General features: G+C 43.9%; 6 protein-coding genes across 6 annotated transcripts; 5 read left to right on the top strand and 1 right to left on the bottom strand.

The window, feature by feature from the left end:
* Positions 1 to 2,383: 2,383 nt before the first annotated feature.
* O0I10_009753 (uncharacterized protein) lies at positions 2,384 to 3,310 on the top strand (the record flags this gene model as incomplete). Its single annotated transcript, XM_058489739.1, has 2 exons — positions 2,384 to 2,495; positions 2,550 to 3,310. The coding sequence occupies 2 exons, from the start codon at positions 2,384 to 2,386 to the stop codon at positions 3,308 to 3,310; spliced, it is 873 nt and encodes a 290-aa protein (XP_058339485.1).
* A 1,930-nt stretch (positions 3,311 to 5,240) lies between these two features.
* O0I10_009752 (uncharacterized protein) lies at positions 5,241 to 9,246 on the top strand (the record flags this gene model as incomplete). Its single annotated transcript, XM_058489738.1, has 7 exons — positions 5,241 to 5,352; positions 5,422 to 5,633; positions 5,694 to 6,107; positions 6,164 to 6,325; positions 6,386 to 7,488; positions 7,556 to 8,246; positions 8,302 to 9,246. 7 exons carry the CDS (start codon positions 5,241 to 5,243, stop codon positions 9,244 to 9,246), a joined length of 3,639 nt encoding a protein of 1,212 aa, XP_058339484.1.
* A 2,935-nt stretch (positions 9,247 to 12,181) lies between these two features.
* On the top strand, positions 12,182 to 12,805 carry O0I10_009751 (uncharacterized protein; the record flags this gene model as incomplete). Its single annotated transcript, XM_058489737.1, has 3 exons — positions 12,182 to 12,356; positions 12,433 to 12,660; positions 12,729 to 12,805. The coding sequence occupies 3 exons, from the start codon at positions 12,182 to 12,184 to the stop codon at positions 12,803 to 12,805; spliced, it is 480 nt and encodes a 159-aa protein (XP_058339483.1).
* Positions 12,806 to 12,877: 72 nt separating this feature from the next.
* O0I10_009750 (RNA methyltransferase, TrmH family, group 3) lies at positions 12,878 to 13,991 on the bottom strand (the record flags this gene model as incomplete). The annotated part of the gene is made up of 6 exons (XM_058489736.1): positions 12,878 to 13,171; positions 13,232 to 13,325; positions 13,377 to 13,447; positions 13,503 to 13,607; positions 13,666 to 13,771; positions 13,834 to 13,991. The coding sequence occupies 6 exons, from the start codon at positions 13,989 to 13,991 to the stop codon at positions 12,878 to 12,880; spliced, it is 828 nt and encodes a 275-aa protein (XP_058339482.1).
* Positions 13,992 to 15,441: 1,450 nt separating this feature from the next.
* On the top strand, positions 15,442 to 17,073 carry O0I10_009749 (uncharacterized protein; the record flags this gene model as incomplete). Its single annotated transcript, XM_058489735.1, has 10 exons — positions 15,442 to 15,550; positions 15,607 to 15,667; positions 15,726 to 15,746; positions 15,812 to 15,911; positions 15,967 to 16,016; positions 16,075 to 16,349; positions 16,422 to 16,516; positions 16,572 to 16,836; positions 16,895 to 16,955; positions 17,022 to 17,073. 10 exons carry the CDS (start codon positions 15,442 to 15,444, stop codon positions 17,071 to 17,073), a joined length of 1,089 nt encoding a protein of 362 aa, XP_058339481.1.
* A 1,069-nt stretch (positions 17,074 to 18,142) lies between these two features.
* O0I10_009748 (uncharacterized protein) lies at positions 18,143 to 20,198 on the top strand (the record flags this gene model as incomplete). Its single annotated transcript, XM_058489734.1, has 2 exons — positions 18,143 to 20,014; positions 20,082 to 20,198. The coding sequence occupies 2 exons, from the start codon at positions 18,143 to 18,145 to the stop codon at positions 20,196 to 20,198; spliced, it is 1,989 nt and encodes a 662-aa protein (XP_058339480.1).
* Between the last annotated feature and the right edge of the window lie 106 nt (positions 20,199 to 20,304).

Below are 20,304 nucleotides of genomic sequence, written 5' to 3'. Positions count from 1 at the left end.
GTGATATGATCTTGTTTCGAGATCAGTGTTAGCTATGATAGAATTCTTGTTGTTGTTCCTCAACCTATGTAAAAGACCCATTGTTGATGTTTTTCGTTTCTCTGCCTCATTTTTCTTTGTTGGATCAAGGATAGGTTCGCTTTTCATTTGATCCTGTTTCCATATTAGCATGCATTTAACATGCACCAATGCGACGATCCTCTTTCTCGTCTCGTTTTCTTTTCTTACATTTCTTGACCTGCATATAAAAAAAGTTACCACAAATAAGAAAGAATTTGATCCACTCTACTGGGCAACCGGCATGCATCCACACACACGCACACACACACACACACACCAATCCCTTCTCTCATCCCATGCGATGCACCCGATATCAAATGTTACAGGTAATATTTATGTATGTATGTATGTATGTACCTCATTTACTTGATGTTTTTTCTTCATAGCCTGTTCTCGGTGTCTGGTTCACCCCCAACAAATGAGCTAGATTGCTATGCGTCATATCACGCTGTTAATTGATCCTACACACATGATGATGCGTTGATACAAGAGGAGGAGGTATCCATTTTCTCGCTCCGCATACATTCCGGGGTGAAGAGTAGTAGTAGTAACACAACCATCGGCTCGGTTCGCGAGTGGTGAAAAGCTTATACGCACGTGGTGGATGTGCAACTCCGTCAGACAAAGGAGGAGGAGGAGAGGGGGTATCTTTTTCAAAAAGACGGCCTGCATGTTGTTTTTTGGGCCATTGAATTGGCACCGTTTCACAGAGAAATTGTATGGTGTATTTGTTGGTTCACAAAAGACCGATCATTCCATTTGTGATATTAAATAGCTCTTGTGCTTATAAAAGATTTTCCGTTTGTCTGGATTGTGATGGTCATCATTGTACTATAAAGCACATGAAGCAATGCGAGAGAGAGAGAGAACACGTATATACGAGTTGACAATGAATAAAAAAGTGTACACTCATCCTCCTTCGTAACGAACCCACACGTACAATTTTGGTTATCCCTTTTATTACGTGGTGAATGTAGACTCCTCTCCAATGTACGTACTCTTTTGTCGCTGAGTAGGTGGATGATGATAATGATAATGATGATTGTGCCTCCTCTCTTATTACATGGTAATCTATACGCAGTTGACTTTTACAACAAGTCTCCGAATAACCCCCTTACCCTTTTTCTCCTCTCCTCCTGCTCCTCTTCCTCTTTCAAATGCCCTCGAGAATGTATCATATACTCAGATTATAGGATGATGTAAGAGCCCTGCATTGCTGGGATGATCATGTTTGTTGGTGCCAAGTTGTGTATGTTTGTGTGTGTGTCACGCCAAGTGACTCGTGTGCTACAGGAAACAAAGAGAGGCATCGTCATCGTACCGAGATTCCGAAGGCGTGTGTAACCTTGGTTGCTACGCAACCTCACTACACGCGAGATGTGTCACCTTGTCCAAAACTTCAACACTTCCACGTGCCTTATGGCTTCTCTCCGCAATGCAAATGCTTCTCAGAATGTGGCTGACAAGCAATCGATGTGACAAGAATGCAGTATTTCTGGTGGTGTAGGATACAACATGGACGTGTTGTTAAAAGTCAACGGGTTTTAATTGGGTTGGAGATCCTTATCCACGGCCATTGAAGAGGGAGAGCTATGGTGGTCTACTTATATAAGGATGGTGCCATGACCAATTACTATCAAGCATGGATTGCCCAGTGGCAAGATGATTCGTATTGTGGGGATACGTTTAAAGAGAACGTTGATAATAAAAATCGCATTAGATCAAGTGAAAACAACCATACCCATCACTCGAGTAAATTTGAGGATGCATGTACATACAAAGGTTTGGTCACCCGCCTCAACAGAGTGACCGATAATAGGTGTCTCGTGAACAATGAATCACGTGCCTTGGTTCAAAAGCCTCTTTGCTTTTGTTTTCCTTGATCCATTATCAGCGTATGCACAAAGGTGCAATCGTAGTACGCATCCCCATAGTCGTTCATGTGGAGGGCAAAGTCACCATGGTGCTCATTTATGGTTGTGGATTACTCATGACCAAGAGTAGTTGAAAGAATCACATCGTATTTCATTGTCCCTCTTAGAACAATAAACGCATGCAGGCATATATTATGTATTACACTTTCTTCATTGTTCATGGCATCTAGACCCATTGTGTGTGGTGTGCACACCTTGCAGTTTCTGTTCCTTTGTCTCATACCAATTCGGTGATGTTGTTTTCTTCTTTTATACGCATATAAATTGTAAAGGAAAATGAGAAACAACCAACATTCATCGTTGTCTTGTACCCTTCTTCCCTTCCCCTTTTTCTTTTTCTTTTTCTCCACCCACTCATTCTACACATTGCCCATTCCATTCATTGCATAATGCACACTTGCAACCCTTGCAGGATTACGTTTGACTCGTATCCCGAATTGGATGAACATCGTCGTACTAATCATCAAGATGAGGTTCTTTTGAGATTTATTAGCCAAGGAGGTAATGTAACTATGTAATCCTTGATCCAATCCATTTATTGATACAACTCATTAGGCTGGACCACCAAGGTGAAGCGTCAACGAGATACATGTTTTCATTGTCCATGTGGCGTGTTTCGTCATAGAGATTCCAAAGAGACTCGTCGACATGCCAAAAACTGCAAGTTGGCATCCATGCCTGAAACTCGAGTGATGAGAACTACACGTCGTACCCTGCGATCAAGCCGACAAAGGCGTCCTCCACAGCGTCAACCATCTCCTTCCTCGTCATCATCATCATCGTCGTCGCCTAGCAGCAGTAGTCGTAGTGATGGTGGTGATCATAGCAACAACAATGAACAACAAGGAGGAGACCAAGATAATCATCCCAATGCCCGCATGGAAGCTTTAGCAAGTGCAGCTGGTGCAGTACGTTCATCATCATCAGAGGAATCCTCCACTACCACCCATGGCATGTTGACAAGAGGACGAGCAAGAGCTACCACCCCCACCACCACCACTGATCTCTTTCAGCAAGTGACTTCCTTGGTTGCAGCAGATACACGATCCCCTATTCATCTTTTGCAATCGAATCAGCATCATCATCGGGAACCTCGTCTCTTCTCTTCTCAACGTGGTGCTCTGAGATTTTCGTTTGACGTGTTGCATGGACACCATGTGAATCGCCGTATTGTCTCCATTCATATTGCCTTGCATTCATCCATGATTGATGTGCTCACCATGGCTCGCATCATTACTCGTGTTTGTGATTCTGTTCCTGGTGGTGGTGCACCCACTTCCATCCGCATTTGGCGTCCATCCTCCTTTTCCTCCTAATCTCCTCTTTCTTTTTCGTGTAGCAATAATCGTAGTTGTAGTAATGTCTAGTATTCAGTATTTGATTAAAGGTCTTTCTTTGTTTCTCCTGCCATCACACTCACCTAGCATTGTTGGACATTGAAGCCCTTTTTAGTGAATCATCGACAACACGTGAAGGTATGGATCCAATCTTGCATGCTCGAAAACGCTCGTGGGAGAGATACGTAACCAAGGATAGAGGCAAGCCAATCATCAACAATGGCACCCGTGTTCTTTGTAGACCAAATACATATCGCCATTGGCTCGCGATGATGCCCATATTGTTGCCCGCTGCTGCATGCATTGTCGCATTCGTGATTCAAGTCGATAGAGGATACCTATTTCTTGTCGCGTGGTGCTTTATCATATGCTGATCTTGATGGAAGTCGGTATCATCCAAAATGGAAATAGGCGTCTGACAGATATCTTCGTTTCGAATGCTGTTGGCTTTTGAACAAGTCGCATAGTGACGGATGTCTCCTTCATCGCCATAAGCTACTGTATTGAACTTGGATAAAGGCGTCGTTGGTGGTGCTGGTGACAATGTTCTGTGTCAGTTTTGATGCTACCGTCATCTACACACTACATTACCGATCTTTCTTATCCTTTGTGCTTCATGACACTGCCCTTTGTACTGTGCGATGGCTTGAATTGTAAATGCTTGTTCAATGGAGTTGAAAAACAAGAAGAGAGAACTGGGTGATAAATCATGCAGCACATTCTTGATTGCCATGGCTCCGCATGTGATGGACACCCCCAGGAGCTCCCCAAATTGGAACTTGAGAGTTGTCATAGCGACCACAACCACAATTTTGCACACGCGGTCTTTTATAAACCCCATCCTTCAAGTACTCTACAAGATGCGTGGCATAAATGCGACTTTTTATTGTTTATTGTAATCGGTAACTTTCTGACAGGCTTTATAATAGCATTGGTTCAGTGTCAAGCGACCATCGCTACCGCACGTGTAATAGACATTGGATACTGGGGCATCCTCTCTCCATCCAGAAGGCTTTGAGGCGCATGATTCGGACCGATTCAGGGTGGATGGTCTCTCTTTTTGGTAGCCACATGAATAGAAAATGTCTTTGCCTTGTGGTCCATCTCGGTACAGTGGGTAATTGCCATACTTGGATCCCTTGATGCCATCACATATCTTCAGGGCTTCATCCTTGTTGTTGACCAGATAGACTCTAACAGCTGCTGTTGGAACAATAGCCAACGCCACCATCATGATAACAATGCATATCGATAGCGTTGATGATGACCGAAAACGTCCTTGATAAACCATCTGAATCCGTGAAGAAGATGGAGAGCAAGATTGATCAACCGGATGGCGCCTATATATATGTGTGTGTGTGCGGATACCCCTTTGGTGACTGATGACTAAATCATCCCTGCGTGGTATGCACATTATCGGTGACGATGATCCTACTGTTGCTTACAACAATGATGTACCCCTATGTATATTTCGACGTATGCTGTTTGGCCATTCACTATCCAACCCACCCACCCCACCCACCTCGGTTGAAGAGTAGCAAAGTTTAGCCATGGTACAATGGATCAGCAATGCAACAAAGAGAGCCGCATTGAATTAATTGGGATTATCCTCACACAGCCTTTGCCACCAGATAAAGTTTATTGATTTCACCTCGATGGAGTGTTTTATACATGGACGATAGATACAAATAGCTTGTCGTAGTGGTTATCTAATAATTGGCATTCATGTATATGATCTTGTGATCGTCGTTGACTTCATGTGCAACCATCGGAATGGCCTTAGTCGGAGGCTCGAACGCGCGCTCCGGTGATGTGAATGTGCCTGTGTACCTGTGTGTGTGTGTGAACACGCCTCTTTTCTTTTCCTTAATCGCCACGACGACGACAACTTACAGCAGCTCATCTTGCAATGTCCATGTTCCTGTCAAAGTTCCTGGCAGGAAGGAGTAATGCCAAGTCCAATCTGGAGCTGTTGACCGAGGCATGGGTCAGCATTCAAAAGTACTATGAAACAGCAGCAGGTACAAACCAACCAACATGCTTGAACTCTATGCAATGAACGTCTCTCTTTACTTACTTTCCTTTACTAGATCCACTGAAAGATGCAGTGGAGTCAACGCCCATTCCAATGTGTCTTCGTAACATTGTCCAACTGATACAGTCTGAGGAGCTTGGATATCAACGAGCCAACGCGAGCGATAGCCTAGGCGATGTGGAGCCAAGTTTGGAGACTGGTCCTTGTCTTGAATACCTTTTACACAAGCGAGTATTGGAAGAAATGGTCGAGTTTGCCAAAGTCGATGTGAGTGTGGCCTTGTTGTCGATCAAGATGCTAGTGCTCATATGCATTATCATTGTTTAGACACCTTATGGCATGCGGATTCAAACGTTACGATTCTTTTGCAGCCTTGTCAACAGTGTTCACGCCAAGCTACTTCCAGAACGTGCAGTGCATATGCCGCTTCAAAAGTTGATTCATTCATGTCATCGTTTGATCGCTCATCACTATGAACAATTGGTTACGGGTGATCCAGCATCATGTCCTGAAGAACGTCATCAAGCCATCAGTGAATTGTCTTTGGAGCTTGTCAAGTTGATGCATGCCATCTTTTCCCATTTCAAAGGAGCCAACGCTGCATTGATGGATCTCTTTTTTGAACGTGGATGGTGCCGTGATCTCGGGGAAAATGTATGGAGAAGCAGCAAGGATGGTCGCACGTTCCACAAACGACGTGAAAGCATGGATGAGAAGATTGCATGGAACATGTTTCTTACAGTAGGTTTACTCAACTCTAAAAGCATGCATCGTATATTGATGGTCATCCTATCTAGCCACGATTTGACATGTTTATGTATTTGATCGACTATATGAACATGCCCGGCGAGACCGGCGAGATTGCACGTGAAGCGATTCTTTTTGCATTGCGATTGTTGGATGGTGACCCTGAGTATGTGTGCTACGTTGTTGAATATTCCGGATTGTGTGAGATCATGGTAAGGGCATTGGACGATGCGATTATAGTAGTCATGCAGATCATTGACTTTTTGATTTAGGCTGAACGATTGGCTTTGTTCTTTGCCAAACTACCCAAGAATACTGGTGCCTTTACAATTTCAGATAATGGACGCGTTGTACCAGCACGACCTCCTCGACGTCGCATCCACTTTTCAGTACCGGCCATGATCACCAATAACAGCTTGATGATCACCGTCAATGCACACCACAGCTTTAAGAAGAAGCGCAGAAAACGCAGTCCATTCGATATGCATTTCGCACGTGCATTGCAAACCGTACGGGATGGCGAACAAACGGTGGATGAGTTTTACAGCTTTTGGGAATACTTGAATGATGTTGCACGTGTGGCAGACAAACGTCTCATGACAGCACTGATGGCACAATTGACAACCTTGTTTTGGCATCCTGTTGTTTGTACGGCATTGAGTTCACCCAGCGCTGATTTGGCGACTGCAGCAACAGCCTACACCACTGAAATGATTCGGTCACTCACCGACCAAAAGCTGCTTCATGCATTCTTGGTGGTTCTTATTGGTGAAGAGGGTGGTATTGGTAAAGATCTCGAGCCTGAAGTACGAGCCAATCTTTCACGACAAGATCTTATTGAGGATAGCGATTCACAACGTACAAGCGATGAGGAAGAGGAGGATGAAGAAGAGGATGAAAAAGACAAGGTTACCGCCATCTCATCGGATGACCAGGATACAGAATTGACGCTACGTCTGGTGTTGATCAATCGTATTGATGCCGAATCACATGACTTGTCGTTGTCAACGTTACGCATGTTTGATACCATCCTTGAGACATACAACCAATTCGCCATTTATAATCTTGTGCTACGCAATTATCTCGACATTACCCCTGAAGGAGACTATGTGGATGACATGGAAGCCAAGGAAGCCAATGCAATGGCTGCTATAGCGACAGCAGCAGCATTAGCGACAGCATCAGACAATGCATCAGTGGCATCTTCTTCCAAGCGATCCGGTGAAGAAGGTGAAGAGAATGGTGACAAGGAAAGTGGCACATCTACGACTGGTGGCGGTGACAATGCCGATGAAAAAGTAGGCGAGCTTGCTGTCGCTGAGGATGTTTCCAAAAAGGATACCAAGACCGACAAGGTGCGATGGCTGGTTGAAAGGTAAAGAAGGAATAATGGAAACACAATACGTACAATGGATTATTGACCCTCTATGTGGAATGATTAGAATACTATCCTTGTTGCCCTTGGAAGATGAACTTGAACGCATGAAGTCGCCACCTTTATCCTCCGTGATCCCATCCGAGTCATTTGTGGCATCCGTCCATGGTAACGGTCCTCGCAAGAGCATTGAACAAAAGAACAGCTTGGGTGATGGTGCATTGCAGAATGTGGTGATTCCTGGCAACAGCTATGACGACTATTTCCATGAAGCACGTGAGCGATTCCAATATGGATTACTTGCACGTAACTTTTGGAGAGTGCCGTATCCACCATCCAAGACCAAAAAGGATTATGCACGTGAAGCTGAACATCGTCGTGGTCGTCCACAACGCCGCCCTATGAGCATGATCGTATCATCCAAAGACGCTGCACTTCATAACCGGAATGGCTTGTTTGACAGCAATGGTGCTGCTGATGCTGTGCCTATTCATAAGCGATGCGGTGGCTACGAAGGTCTATTTATGAGCCGAATCTTTGATCAATTCTTCAAGTTGCTTGAATCGACCATGGAGCAAAACTTGCTTGTCACTAGCATTCTTCAAAAGATTGTTGGCGTTGTCGATAAGCGTGTGGATGGCGTTATATGTGATTGGCGCGCAGTACGGGTGGGTGGTGATGGATCACTTTACGGTGGTGTATGGACTTTACCTAGCGCCAAGGGTAATCGACGCAGCCTTTATTCATTGCTGGAACAGGTAATTAAATGACAGCACCATGCTTGTTGGGAAGAATATTAAGGTTTGTTGCTAGGTGACATTCGAAGCCTTGAAGCGTGCACAGCTGGTACCGAATTTCGAGACACGTATATCAATTGCCAAGAAACGTGGTGTACATCACGCCAGTGCCACAAGCAGCTCAACGACCACTAGTCATCATCATCATCAACAACCAAAGCGATCCCTTTCCACTTTTGCACGCTCATCAACAAGCACCACACGTGATGGCCCTACTTTATCACGACAATCAAGTCTTTCACAGCTTGTATTCAACAAAGGAAGCAGTAACAATGGATCCACCACACCACCATCTGGTACCCAAAGCCCGCCTGTAACAACGACTACTGGTAGCACTAGCAACAACAGCAATGCTTCATCCGCCACAGCATCATCCACATCCAATAAGCCCAATGCACCCTTGACACTACGAACCAACCGTGAAGCTCTGGAAGCTAAGGACGATGTTATTGGCACACCCAATTCACCATCAGCCACCTTTTTCCAGCAAACACAACGTGCGAATGCAACACCCGTGACAATGACCAATCCTTTTGCGAAGTTATCCAATTTCGTCAATGCGTATATTGTCTTGCAGGAGTTCTGCAAAGAATTGGCTGCCGTTATCCTTGTACGACATGCGACCAATTACAATGACACAGGTCTCGTGAAATATCACCAACATGAAGCATCCGCCTCTCGTACATCCATGCTCTTGCCCTATGATTGGGACAATGAACACCACAACAATTACCCACCTTTGAGGACACCACAATCACCATTCTTCCATGACCGAGAGAATGAGGACAATGATTGGGTATCAGGAGGAGCAGGAGGTGATCGGCAGAACATGGACAAGTGGAAGAATCGCATCTCCATGGTATCGACTCTTGCAGATTGGCGTAGTGTACGTAGTCTAGATATTATTGATGAAGCTATCACAGCCCGTGTACGATCAGCATCCAGTGATGGAAAATGGTGACCATGATTTATTGTTATTATTCCCCGATTCAATATACGTTTATGTACAACAAGTATTGTAAATGAGTTTTGTGGGTATTCGGGATCAAGTATGCTGCATGCATGCGTATGCAAGGTACCATCTTGTAAGGGGGCTTGCATCGTCTGATGATGTATCTATGATCCACGAAAGGTTTGTGATAATCCCCCGTTACGTATGATTAAGTTGACTCACTGATGATAGGTATGTTTGCGTGGATGTAAAAAGGTAACCATGGCAAGGAATCGTTCAAAGTAGGCAAAGAAAAGCAAGACATTCTCTCTTCTTGCATACACAGTGTAGTGTAAATTTTATAGTCATCCAATAGCTGTTTGAAAAAATGAAAACTGGTTCAAGAATTTTGCACGATAACGACCAACGGCTCCTTGTAATGTTGCGAATTGGGTATGTACCTTATCAGCGCTTTGACGTCTATTTGCAACTCCAAGTCCCCTAGGGTACAAAAGCGGAACACGTGACCCTAATCGTGGACTGTGCGTACGTGTGTATAATCCATACCTCTAAACCATTGACCTCGGCCGCGTGAAAAATCCATTTACACCCTTTAGCTAGCTTTCGAGCTTCCTTTTGGACATGCTATGTGTGATTGAGAACAGCAAACCTGTAGCCAGGAAACATCTTACCCGTACCAAGCATGTGCGGCTATGCAAGGATGATCTTTTAGTCATCTTTGATCATACTCTGATACGTTCATTTTATACCATCCAATTCATGATAACCCTGCATCATGTCTAACCTGTCAATGAAGCCTCAACTGCTCCATGAAGTGTTTGTTGTAAATACGTGCATGTAGAAAGGTACCCATGAAAAGATTACTTTATTCGTATGTGCAAGGGATGACTCAGAAGGGGATGAAAAAGTAAGGGTCTTGTTTGGCATGCATTCGTATGATGGGGAAGTGAAGCCTCTAAAATTAAGATAACACTTTACCTAAAACATAGGAGCATATGCATCAAAGTTGTTTTTTTTTTCGCCCCAATGACTTGGATATAAAATGTAGATGAGTGTTCATGTCGAAAGGCACAGGCTTCAAGCATCAACTGCCTTAAAGATGAAAATGCTTTCAATTTGCTTTGTCGCCATATCATTGCTCTTGCTGGAACCTGCAATCGGTGCCCGATGTTCATACAATGACCGCAAAGATGTAACGCAATACTGCGGTGGTGAAAAACGAAACGAGTGTTCATACAGCGTTTACCGGAAAGGAGACCCCAACAACGGCAACTATACAAGTATGGATCCGTGATTGCTCGCTATTCTTCCCATCGTCTCATTGCTGCTTTGTGCTTGAACTTTTTCTTTCCTCCGCAAAAATAAGAATACTCCCGTGGATGTGGCGAACCAACAAAACAAATATGCAGCGACTTGTTTGGGACAAGCTGCATTGATGCCCCCCAATGTATATTTAAGATTCAACATGAACAAAATGGCGGTAAGAAATGGGTGAAGCGACGGCCAAATTTCAGGCTACTTACACATACAGCATACGGTAACTTAGATGATACGGTGGCATCTGTAGCTTGTGTAGATTTTGACTGTTCGTATGGCTGGAATCAGACCCACTGTGAAGAATTCAAGAAGAGTGCATCTTTGATAAAAAGGATTCGAGTATGTAAATACTAGCTAAGACGTGCCATTGTACTTACTTAACATGCTCTGCTCTCTACTATATAGAATGCAAACACAAGAATGAACGCAAGAAAGGCATTTGGGAAAAAGCCAATGATCATCTCGAGACCGCAACTGGAAGAAGACTTGATGGGAAATGAGATTATTGCAAAGCGTATCGGCTATCTCACCATATTTATATCCGTAGCTCTCACATATAATAAAAATCTTTCAAAGGATTTGATAAGGTCACTTATTTATCGTATTTGCGATAATCCCGATCTATTTAGCTATCAGTGGGGCATTGGTAATACCGTTTTCTACATTTCAAGTCAAGATGCAATGCCTTACTTGTTGGACGAGCAACCTTATAATGATTTTGTTCTTTATTGATGAAACGCCCTCAAAAAACGCGAGCTTATTTCAAAGGATCGAGCGCATCATGAATATTCTTTTGCAGTATTTACTCAACATGAGTAGTATTTGGGATGACAAAGCATTGTCGTGTGATTGTAAGATGAAATGGCAATATGGCCTAGGAGATCATGCGGATGATTTTTTGATCAAGCACCACATCTTCGATTGAATATATCAAAGGAGAAAAAGGATTTGATGACACGACTTCCCATTTTCCAATGCATTGCTATCGCACGACGCACGAATCGACCGCCGTTTCCAAGGTTCATTAGGCGTTTGAAGGAAAGGCCGTATTTTGTTATGGAGCCAACAACCCCGAACTCTTTTCTTGATCTGCATGTATCTCGTACCGCGCTTCTCCTATAATCGACCACTCCATCACGATTAAGGATAGTGTTTCTTCCTTTCGATGATGATAGAGATCCTTGCTTTATGTTATTAAAGTTCACTCTATTTCTTTTTGAACAAGTACATGGGAGGAGAGGAATAGCACCATAAGGTACGCATGCGGATGTAGGAGGGCGTTGCCTTAGTAGGGAGTGATGGGTCCGTTTATAATGCATCGATCTCTTCAAACAAGAAATGGTTGTCATGATGTTTCAAAGTGCGTTGAGCCTCTTAGCTAAGACCTCAAATGGCGCGCCATTTACTCATCTTGCCCGTGTTTTAAAGAATGATCAATTCGTGGAAGGGATGGTTGGGGGAGGGAAGAGAATAGAAATTTGTCCCTGACATTGTGCTGCATACGGAGTGCATGTACTCTATTTAAGGGGGTACTATGTACGTGCATCATCACCGCTTGACGCCATAACACCTGAAAATATAAAAGATGGATGAGCTGTTACGCTTGCATTGGCGATAACAACCAGCTATGAAATCTTCTTTTATTATCCTAGGCGTCTTGCCACTACTCTTATTGGAACCAGCGAACGGTGCCCAATGTACAGAAAGAAAATACGAAGAAAGCCTGTGCGGTGATTCGGGAGATGTTGAATGCTCGTATAGTTTCTATCGCAAGTACGTTCGCAGTAACGACAGCTACACTGGTAAGAAGAAGTTTGATAAACGATGCCTCTTTCTCGAAAGCTTTATGTATTCATTGTTTGATCCATTCTTTTTCAGAATTCTCTCGCGGTTGTGGTCAAGACACAAAGGAAAACTGTAAACAACTTGCGGATGAGAAAAGCTGCCAGGATTCAGCCCAATGTATGTGGTTAGGTACAAGAAAAGCAAGTGATCCTCCATACGTTTATCGAGAAGCTGGATGCCAAGAATTCGACTGCGCATTTGGTTGGGGCAAAAATATGTGCGACCAATTCAAGGAGTGCTCATGGGATCTAGAACACAAAGGTATGTGGTGTACGTATACATTGGTCCTGTACATGAATGCTGATGCATTTGTTCTCGATATCTTATAGTATGCAAGACCACACGTCAAACCAAAAAAGGGCTTTGGGACAGGCTGAAAGATTATTTACGAGGAAAAAGCAATTAACAGACAATCATAAGCATCACAGATATCTTCATAAATAAGATCCTTTTAATCACTTTTATGTATATCCAATGTCTATGTTCTTGCTAAATGAGAGATTAAAATGCCTGCAGCTACACCCACGTTCAAGCTGTCAACGTGTCCCTTGAAATGAGGCGATGATGATGTGATGGATGACGTATTGGGTATGGTGACTCTTTGCTTGCATGCCAGCTTGACATTTGTCCTTAATCCTAGACCTTCGTTTCCAAGTACCAGCATACGGGGTATGTCTTTTGAGATACTTTGTTGGATATTGGCAATATCGACAGCTGATGGTTCTGGTGCTGTGGCGGCCATTGTATGCCATCCATGATCGGTGGTACAAGCCTAATGCGACATGGGGTTCATCAGCAAAGGATATCCAACCATGGATTGTGTATTGCTTACCTTTAAGAAATTCACCAAGCTACGTGTTGAATAAATGTCCATGACTTCCATAGCACCTGAGCTCACTTTGGATACGCTTGGCGTAAGTGGCGCACTACATAAAGGTTATCATCCACATACTATAGCATGCATGACAACCACTTGCCTGTTCTTGCTGCATAAAAGCACACCATCAACACCGAAAAAGTGAGCTGTTCTCAAGATGGAACCAAGATTCTATGAACATGTAAAAGTGAATAACTACATAGAGCCAAACAAGTGTATACAATACCTGAGGATCTTGAACCTGATCCAATGCAATCCAAAACCCTGGTCGGATATTCCCTGGATCGGTTACCTCGATGGTTGCCCTGGGAGACGCCTCAAGCACCACTCCCTATACTCATTGTTTAGAACCTTCCAGTGATAGTCATCTCACTCTCACTCTCACGTGCTTGATGTGGTTTATCTTGAGTCAAGTTATTCAATTCGCCTTTGTTGGTTGTTATTACAGGGATGTTTCTTTGTTGACATTGTTCCACAATGGATTCTATAAGCGTGCTGATGAATCCCCCTTTTTGTTCAGTGTATCATCCCATCTCTTTCCTCGGGTAGCTGCTGACCTATCTTTCTTTTTGGTGGTGGCGGGCGAAGACCGCGATGTTGACTGCAGGTACAAGGTCTTTAATCGTTGTCGCTTCTGTGAATGCAACGCAGCAAGCACACTGGCATGGCCGTAGACAAACTCGAAATCGGAAGAACGTAAAAGGCGACGCTGCATAATGGCTGGATCAGGTTGAATCAGAACGACAAACGAGGTGCACGAAAAGCGAAGGAAATTGCCTTGTCAAATACCGATGCAAGAATGTCACGTGCTACAACGACGCTATTCAAGCGCTACCACCGCCTGCGAACTTCAACCCATCACGTCAACCCTACAACGCTCTTGATCCGGTTATCTTTGACTGAATGGCAGTGCACACAACCTTCTTATCACTCTACTACAACACATCTCTTGCCACAACCAAGCGTAACAGTGCTCATTACAGCAGTTGCAAATAGCAAGATCTTTACTCTATTACTTGCAACAGCCTTTTTGCATGGACAGCAGATAGCCATTGTATAGAAGCAGCTTTATTTACGTATAGCAACTTGCTTCAATACATACGACGTCTTATGGATATGGATATGGATATGGGTATTGGTTTCATGCACGGGATGGAAGAAGGAATTAGGTATATACAACGCGTGGAAAGAGAGCCTTTGTTCTTACGCATCGATTGTCAACTTGACCATTATGCTTGATGCCATCATCGTGAACGGGTGGTGCATGCAATTATCGTACTTGACGCTATTCCATGGCAGCTACGATCATCATTTTTTGTGAAACCTGTCAACCATCATGTAACATCATCAGCAGCATCCAACTGCACAATTGGACACGTCATGCATTAAGTACCACTTCACGCGCATCCATCCATCTTTGCAAAATACATAACCAAACGCTAGGAGTTTTTCAATTCGATGTATCTTCCCCATTGAGGCAACTCGTTGTACCTCTCAATCTATATCTTGTGAATGATGATGTTGGATAAAAGGGTCACTCTAATGGATACGACATCGGAGCGGCCAACCATTTGTAAGACTCCATAAGGCCTTCGTTCTTCCCGAGCTGGATTTTGTTGTGTGTAGTACTTAGTGCTGTGATAAAGGGGAAAAGAGCAGTAGAGAAAGGATCAAAGTGTTTTGAACAAAAGCTGTGTTCGATTGTATCACCCACTTCCCTTCTTGGGGGGGGGTTAGATCTTGTAGGAAATAGCACACGCCATAAAGATCCATGATGAGAGTATAGTAGGATAACGAGGTCGTCATAAATACGAGTACATGGATGACTTACAAAAGTGTTCCTCATTATGAATGTAGGTGTCAACAATGATCAAAGAGTGTATGATGGTTAAGAAAGTGGGTGAGAGTTTATATAGGAAGCAGGTTGTTAATATCCCTTCATCAAGCGCACATACCCATCATCATATTTAGAATGGTAGATTGAATGAGGATAATCGTTTTAAGGAACATGTACATAATGGTTACACATGATTGGCATAAATCGGCCGTATCCACGGCGACAGAGTGGATGACCAAATCGGGAGCAGAAAATCTGGGTGGGTGTGCATCTCCCTCTCTGTCTCTCTTTATCTTTTACTCCACACAACTACTCCAACTCCCCCACAATGAGTCGACATCGCAACATGGAAGACGACGACGACGTCGATGAGTTCTTATATGGCGCTCCAGAAAATACAAAGGGTGTTGAACAACAAAACGACAGCACAATGAAGGGTACTTTAAGCACTTTCTTTACGACCGATCTCGTACTGATTGAGACCTTTGAACAGAGTCGAATGCAACAGAAGACGATGATCTTTATCAACTATATCGAGGAAGCACAGCCAACGAGTAAGTCATGCAACAACCGATCTGTATTCGTTTTATTGAACAACTTTTCCTCATTCAGAACACAAGAAGTGGGCACAAGGTATACTGTTGCTGCGACTTTTTTTTATATGAAATCATGCTGACGACTTGTGTGTGTCTATGAAGCAGGCAAGATATGGAGATGGATGAAAGTCAACCAGGAAGCAACGAACAAGCACGGCCAATGGAAGAAGAAGAAGAGCAGGAGGAAGAGGATAGTGATGATGTAAGTACACGCACACGATGAGGAGGAGCCTGTTCATTGACTCTTTGACTCTTAGGATTTGGAAATCATTCTGGAACCTGAAGAGGATAGCACAGCACAACCAAGGTAACGTGATTGCACATGTATAGCTCGCTTTTTCTCAGCTAATGGTGTGTGTTAATAGCAAAGAGACGGGTGCACCAAATGAAGAAAAGGGCTCGCTTGTCAACATTAAGCCTGGCCAGCAAAACAAAATACCCGGCAATGCCAATGGCTCTGGCACTCCCAACACATCTTCAGCTTCGGGTGGTAATGCAGCATCAGCATCAGCACAAGCAGCTGCTAAAGGCTCAGTCGGCACAAGTGCTATCAATTTGGAAGCTGTTGGTGAATACAATGGTGTCCCGATTACTGAAGTGGATTTGGATGGATTGGATGATAAGCCATGGCGGAAACCTGGTACGTATCATGTATGACATGCCGGTAAAAGAGAGAAAGGTTGCATCGCTAATGGATCATCATGGTTGTTAGGCGCTGATATTACCGATTATTTCAATTATGGTTTCAATGAGGTCACATGGCGAGCTTATTGCGCACAACAAAAGATGATTCGAGAGAGTCGAAAGGTAAAATGACTTTTTTTGTCCAAGAGGTGAAAACGTGTACTTATATACTTTTTAGATGATGGGTGATATGGATATGAGCGAGTTTATGCCAATGGGAATGATGATGCCACCTGGGATGATGGATAGCAACAATGGTGGAATGCCAATGGGTATGCCGAATATGATGGGGATGCCAGGGATGCCAGGGATGCCAGGTGCACCCAATCCAGCCATGGCCGCAGCAGCAGCAGCAGCTATGAGTTCACCGGCAGCAGCAGGATCAAGTCCAGCAGTGATGGGTGGCAATCGAAACATGATGCGACCAGCAGGTCGACAAGGAGGTAAAATCATTGGGATGGATAAACCAAGATTCTAGCTATTGACAAGTCTATACGATAGGACGCTCTTCAGGTAGACCTGATGGTGGAAATGAACGTGATGGTGGAAATGAAGGTGGCATGTAAGTATTCTTTGTTCGAGTTCTTTTTATTTGTTCTTCCCTTATTGATTGCATTTCCTTTTCTAGGGGCGGATCTTTCTTTTGGCCACCACAGATGCAACCCCCTTTCTTCTCATAAGCGTAGTATAGTGGGTTGTCCGATATTGTTTTGTACAGAATGGTATACATTGTCTTTTGTGTGCAAGCCAAATATAGTGATTGGAGTTGTTTTTGTGGATGTGTGCATTGATTGGCAGGGTTTGCAATGAAGTCATCTCGCGTTGTATTATGCTCTTACTCGGCACGCGATATATGAGAGCCTGTCAACGAGGTATCCCTGGGTCTGATTAGTGCTATTTGTACAAGCTTTTAACTTTGCTAGTCTTCAATGAGACCAGGCATGGTATGGTGTTTGAACTTTACTTGGTTGATGGATGATACGTATGCCTCATTGCACAGCATACGAGTGCTACTGTATATGCTACACGTGGACAAGGGTCTACAAGCCGTGATGTTGGGCCTACATACAAACAATGTATAGCTGTGTGTACCATTGTTCCTGCAACGTCGATCATTTGTATCCCTCTTCCTATCTCCTTGGTCCCTTTACATATACCCTTTTACTGACGCTGTAGCCTTTTCTTGTAACGGCTTCGTCAAAGATTTCCAAGACCGCTGCGTTTCATTCATATGCCTCATTCCCCGGAAATATTACGGTTCGCGTATATGCGTTATACATGCATGCATCACTACTATGGATACCAATAACCAAATTGCGTAGCTATGGACACTTCGTATTTACCGGGGACGATAGAAAAGAAAAAGGAGATGAGCATCAGAGCATGAAAAGGGAGAAATATCAATTTAACCGTGTTACTGATTGCTCGTCAGGAACGATTTCTTTTATTTGTATCTGTGTCCATGAGCTTGGAAAAAGTCATCAACGATATGAGATGCCCAGTGTTTGCATATTGGTAAGAAGCATTGACTACGTACGTACGTGGCATGAAAGAGACAAGTATTTTAAACAGAGCGTGCGATGTTTTCAAAGGGGGCAAAAATCGTTGTCGTTTCAAGGTGTGATTAAAATTGACGGGTGCGTGTGTATTGTCTGCTCATTCAAATCTTGATCTTGGTAAAATATGTGCATGCTTTTTTTTTTTCATCCTTTACATTCTAATCCATCTTTTTGTTTTTCTCTCATACCCATGAAGCTTTTTGTATGGGCAGCTGTGTCAGTTGCCTTACTTGCAGCATTACTTGTACCACCTGTAGTGAGCCATGGTGATGGTGGTGTACGACGTTTCGAGCTCAACATTACATCGGCTGTTATCAACCCTGATTGCAACCGCGAGCTATTCCCAGCATTGCTTATCAATGATCAATTCCCAGGACCCACATTGCGTGTTGTCAAGGGTGATGATGTCGAGGTTACGGTGTATAATTCCGTGGATCAATTCAACGTATCAACCACTATCCATTTCCATGGCATCCGGCAATATGGCACGGTGGAATCCGATGGCGTACCTTTTGTGACACAACATGCCATTCCACCTGGTGAATCATTCACACATCGCTTTCGAGTGACCGGCCAAAGCGGTACCTACTTTTACCATGCTCATTTGGGATTGCAAGATGATACCGTACAAGGGGCCTTTATTGTACATGATTCGATTGATTCTTGGCCATCCGAGCACAACAACAAGAAATTAAGTGAAGGAGCATGCGAGTATGATGGCGAACGCACATTGCAGATTTCCGAATGGTGGCACGAAGACTTCCTCTCACGTGAGGAATATTACATGACATCTCGATTTGTGTTTGACAAGGGCTCTGACAGCATTCTCATCAATGGCCGCACTATTCACCCAAGCTTATATGGCATGGACAAGTCAAGTGATGGTGGTGGTAAGAGCTGGGGTGGTGGTGGTGATGGCGACAAAGGCGATGGTGATAAAAAGGATGGTGATGAGCGTGGTGGTGGTGGTGGTGAACGTGGTAATTGGGGAGGAAAACCATCACTTGCTGCACGACAAGAGTTACCAGAGGAATGTCCTGGCTATTCAGTATTGGATGTGGAGCCTGGAAAGACATATCGATTACGTATCATTGGTGGACAAACTTTCCGCACACTTGGATTGGGAATTGCCGGTCATAAAATGACAATCATTGAAGTCGATGGTCAAATGACAAAGCCCTATGACACTGAATGGCTTGAAATTGGTCCTGGACAGCGTGTCTCGGTGCTTATTCATACCCATTATGGCAAGGAGGGTGATCTGGTGCCTATTGCAACAAGCTATCGATGGCGTCATCGTAATAATGGAATGTACACTGAGACTGGATTTGCGTATCTACGATACAACAAGCATGCATCATGCTCTCATCAAGAAGAGTGTGGCCATCCCGCTATCTACAAGCCTATTATTCCTCCACCCCCTCCACCAGAAGAAGGAAAAGAAAAGGAGCATGGCAAGCGTGATAATGTAAAGTACACAAAGAATTTGCCTGTATTTCCAAAGGACGACAAGCGTGATTGGCTATGGCCTGAAATTGAACCACTTCATTCTGAAAAGCATGGTGACGAGAAGGAAGGATTGGACACGTCAGTGATATTGAATGCACCAGCCGATCGAGTACTGAAATTACGAGCGGGGCCTAGACGACAGCCTACCAAGGAGACCCGATATTTAATGAATGGACGTATGCCACCGACACGAGAGGCGCCCCTATTGACTGAAGTGATGCAAGGTCGACTTGCCATGGCTACCAATGATAGTTTACTTGAAGAGGATGGCTATTTGGCTAGTCATGACACGTTCCCTATCCAAATGGGCCAAGTGGTGGATATTGTGCTTCAAAATGTCAAGGCTGGTCCCGTGTGTTTGGTTCATCCTTGGCACACGCATGGTCATTCGCATTATCAAATTGCATCAGGATCGGGTGAATATCATCATGAGGTGGATGGCGATACCCGCAACTTCCCCAGTCCATTATACAGAGATGTGTCCATGGTGTATCCAGACGACAAGCCTAATGATGAAGGAGGATGTGGATGGACCAAAATACGTATTTATGCGGTAAGAAAGAGCGAGACATGTGACATTAAGAGGATAAAAGGATGTGCTAACAATAAGATGATCATAGGATAATCCTGGATTCTGGATCCTTCATTGCCACATTACAGCACACATGATGCAAGGCAAATTTGCTGTGTTGGAGGAATCCCCCGAGCTTATTGAACAATATCGTCTTTACAAGTAGATTTATCATAATTCATTCTATTACAATAGTACAATTACTAGCTAGCTATATGTAACACAGAATTGTATGCTTAACGTCGTGGCAATGGCCCACCTAAATCCATTCT

The sequence above is a fragment of the Lichtheimia ornata genome, assembly GCF_029851405.1.
Source record: "Lichtheimia ornata isolate CBS 291.66 chromosome Unknown scaffold00059, whole genome shotgun sequence".
NCBI classification, from domain to species: Eukaryota; Fungi; Mucoromycota; class Mucoromycetes; order Mucorales; family Lichtheimiaceae; genus Lichtheimia; species Lichtheimia ornata.
Note: the sequence above shows the minus strand (reverse complement) of the source record. Positions and strands in the feature narration are given on the sequence as shown.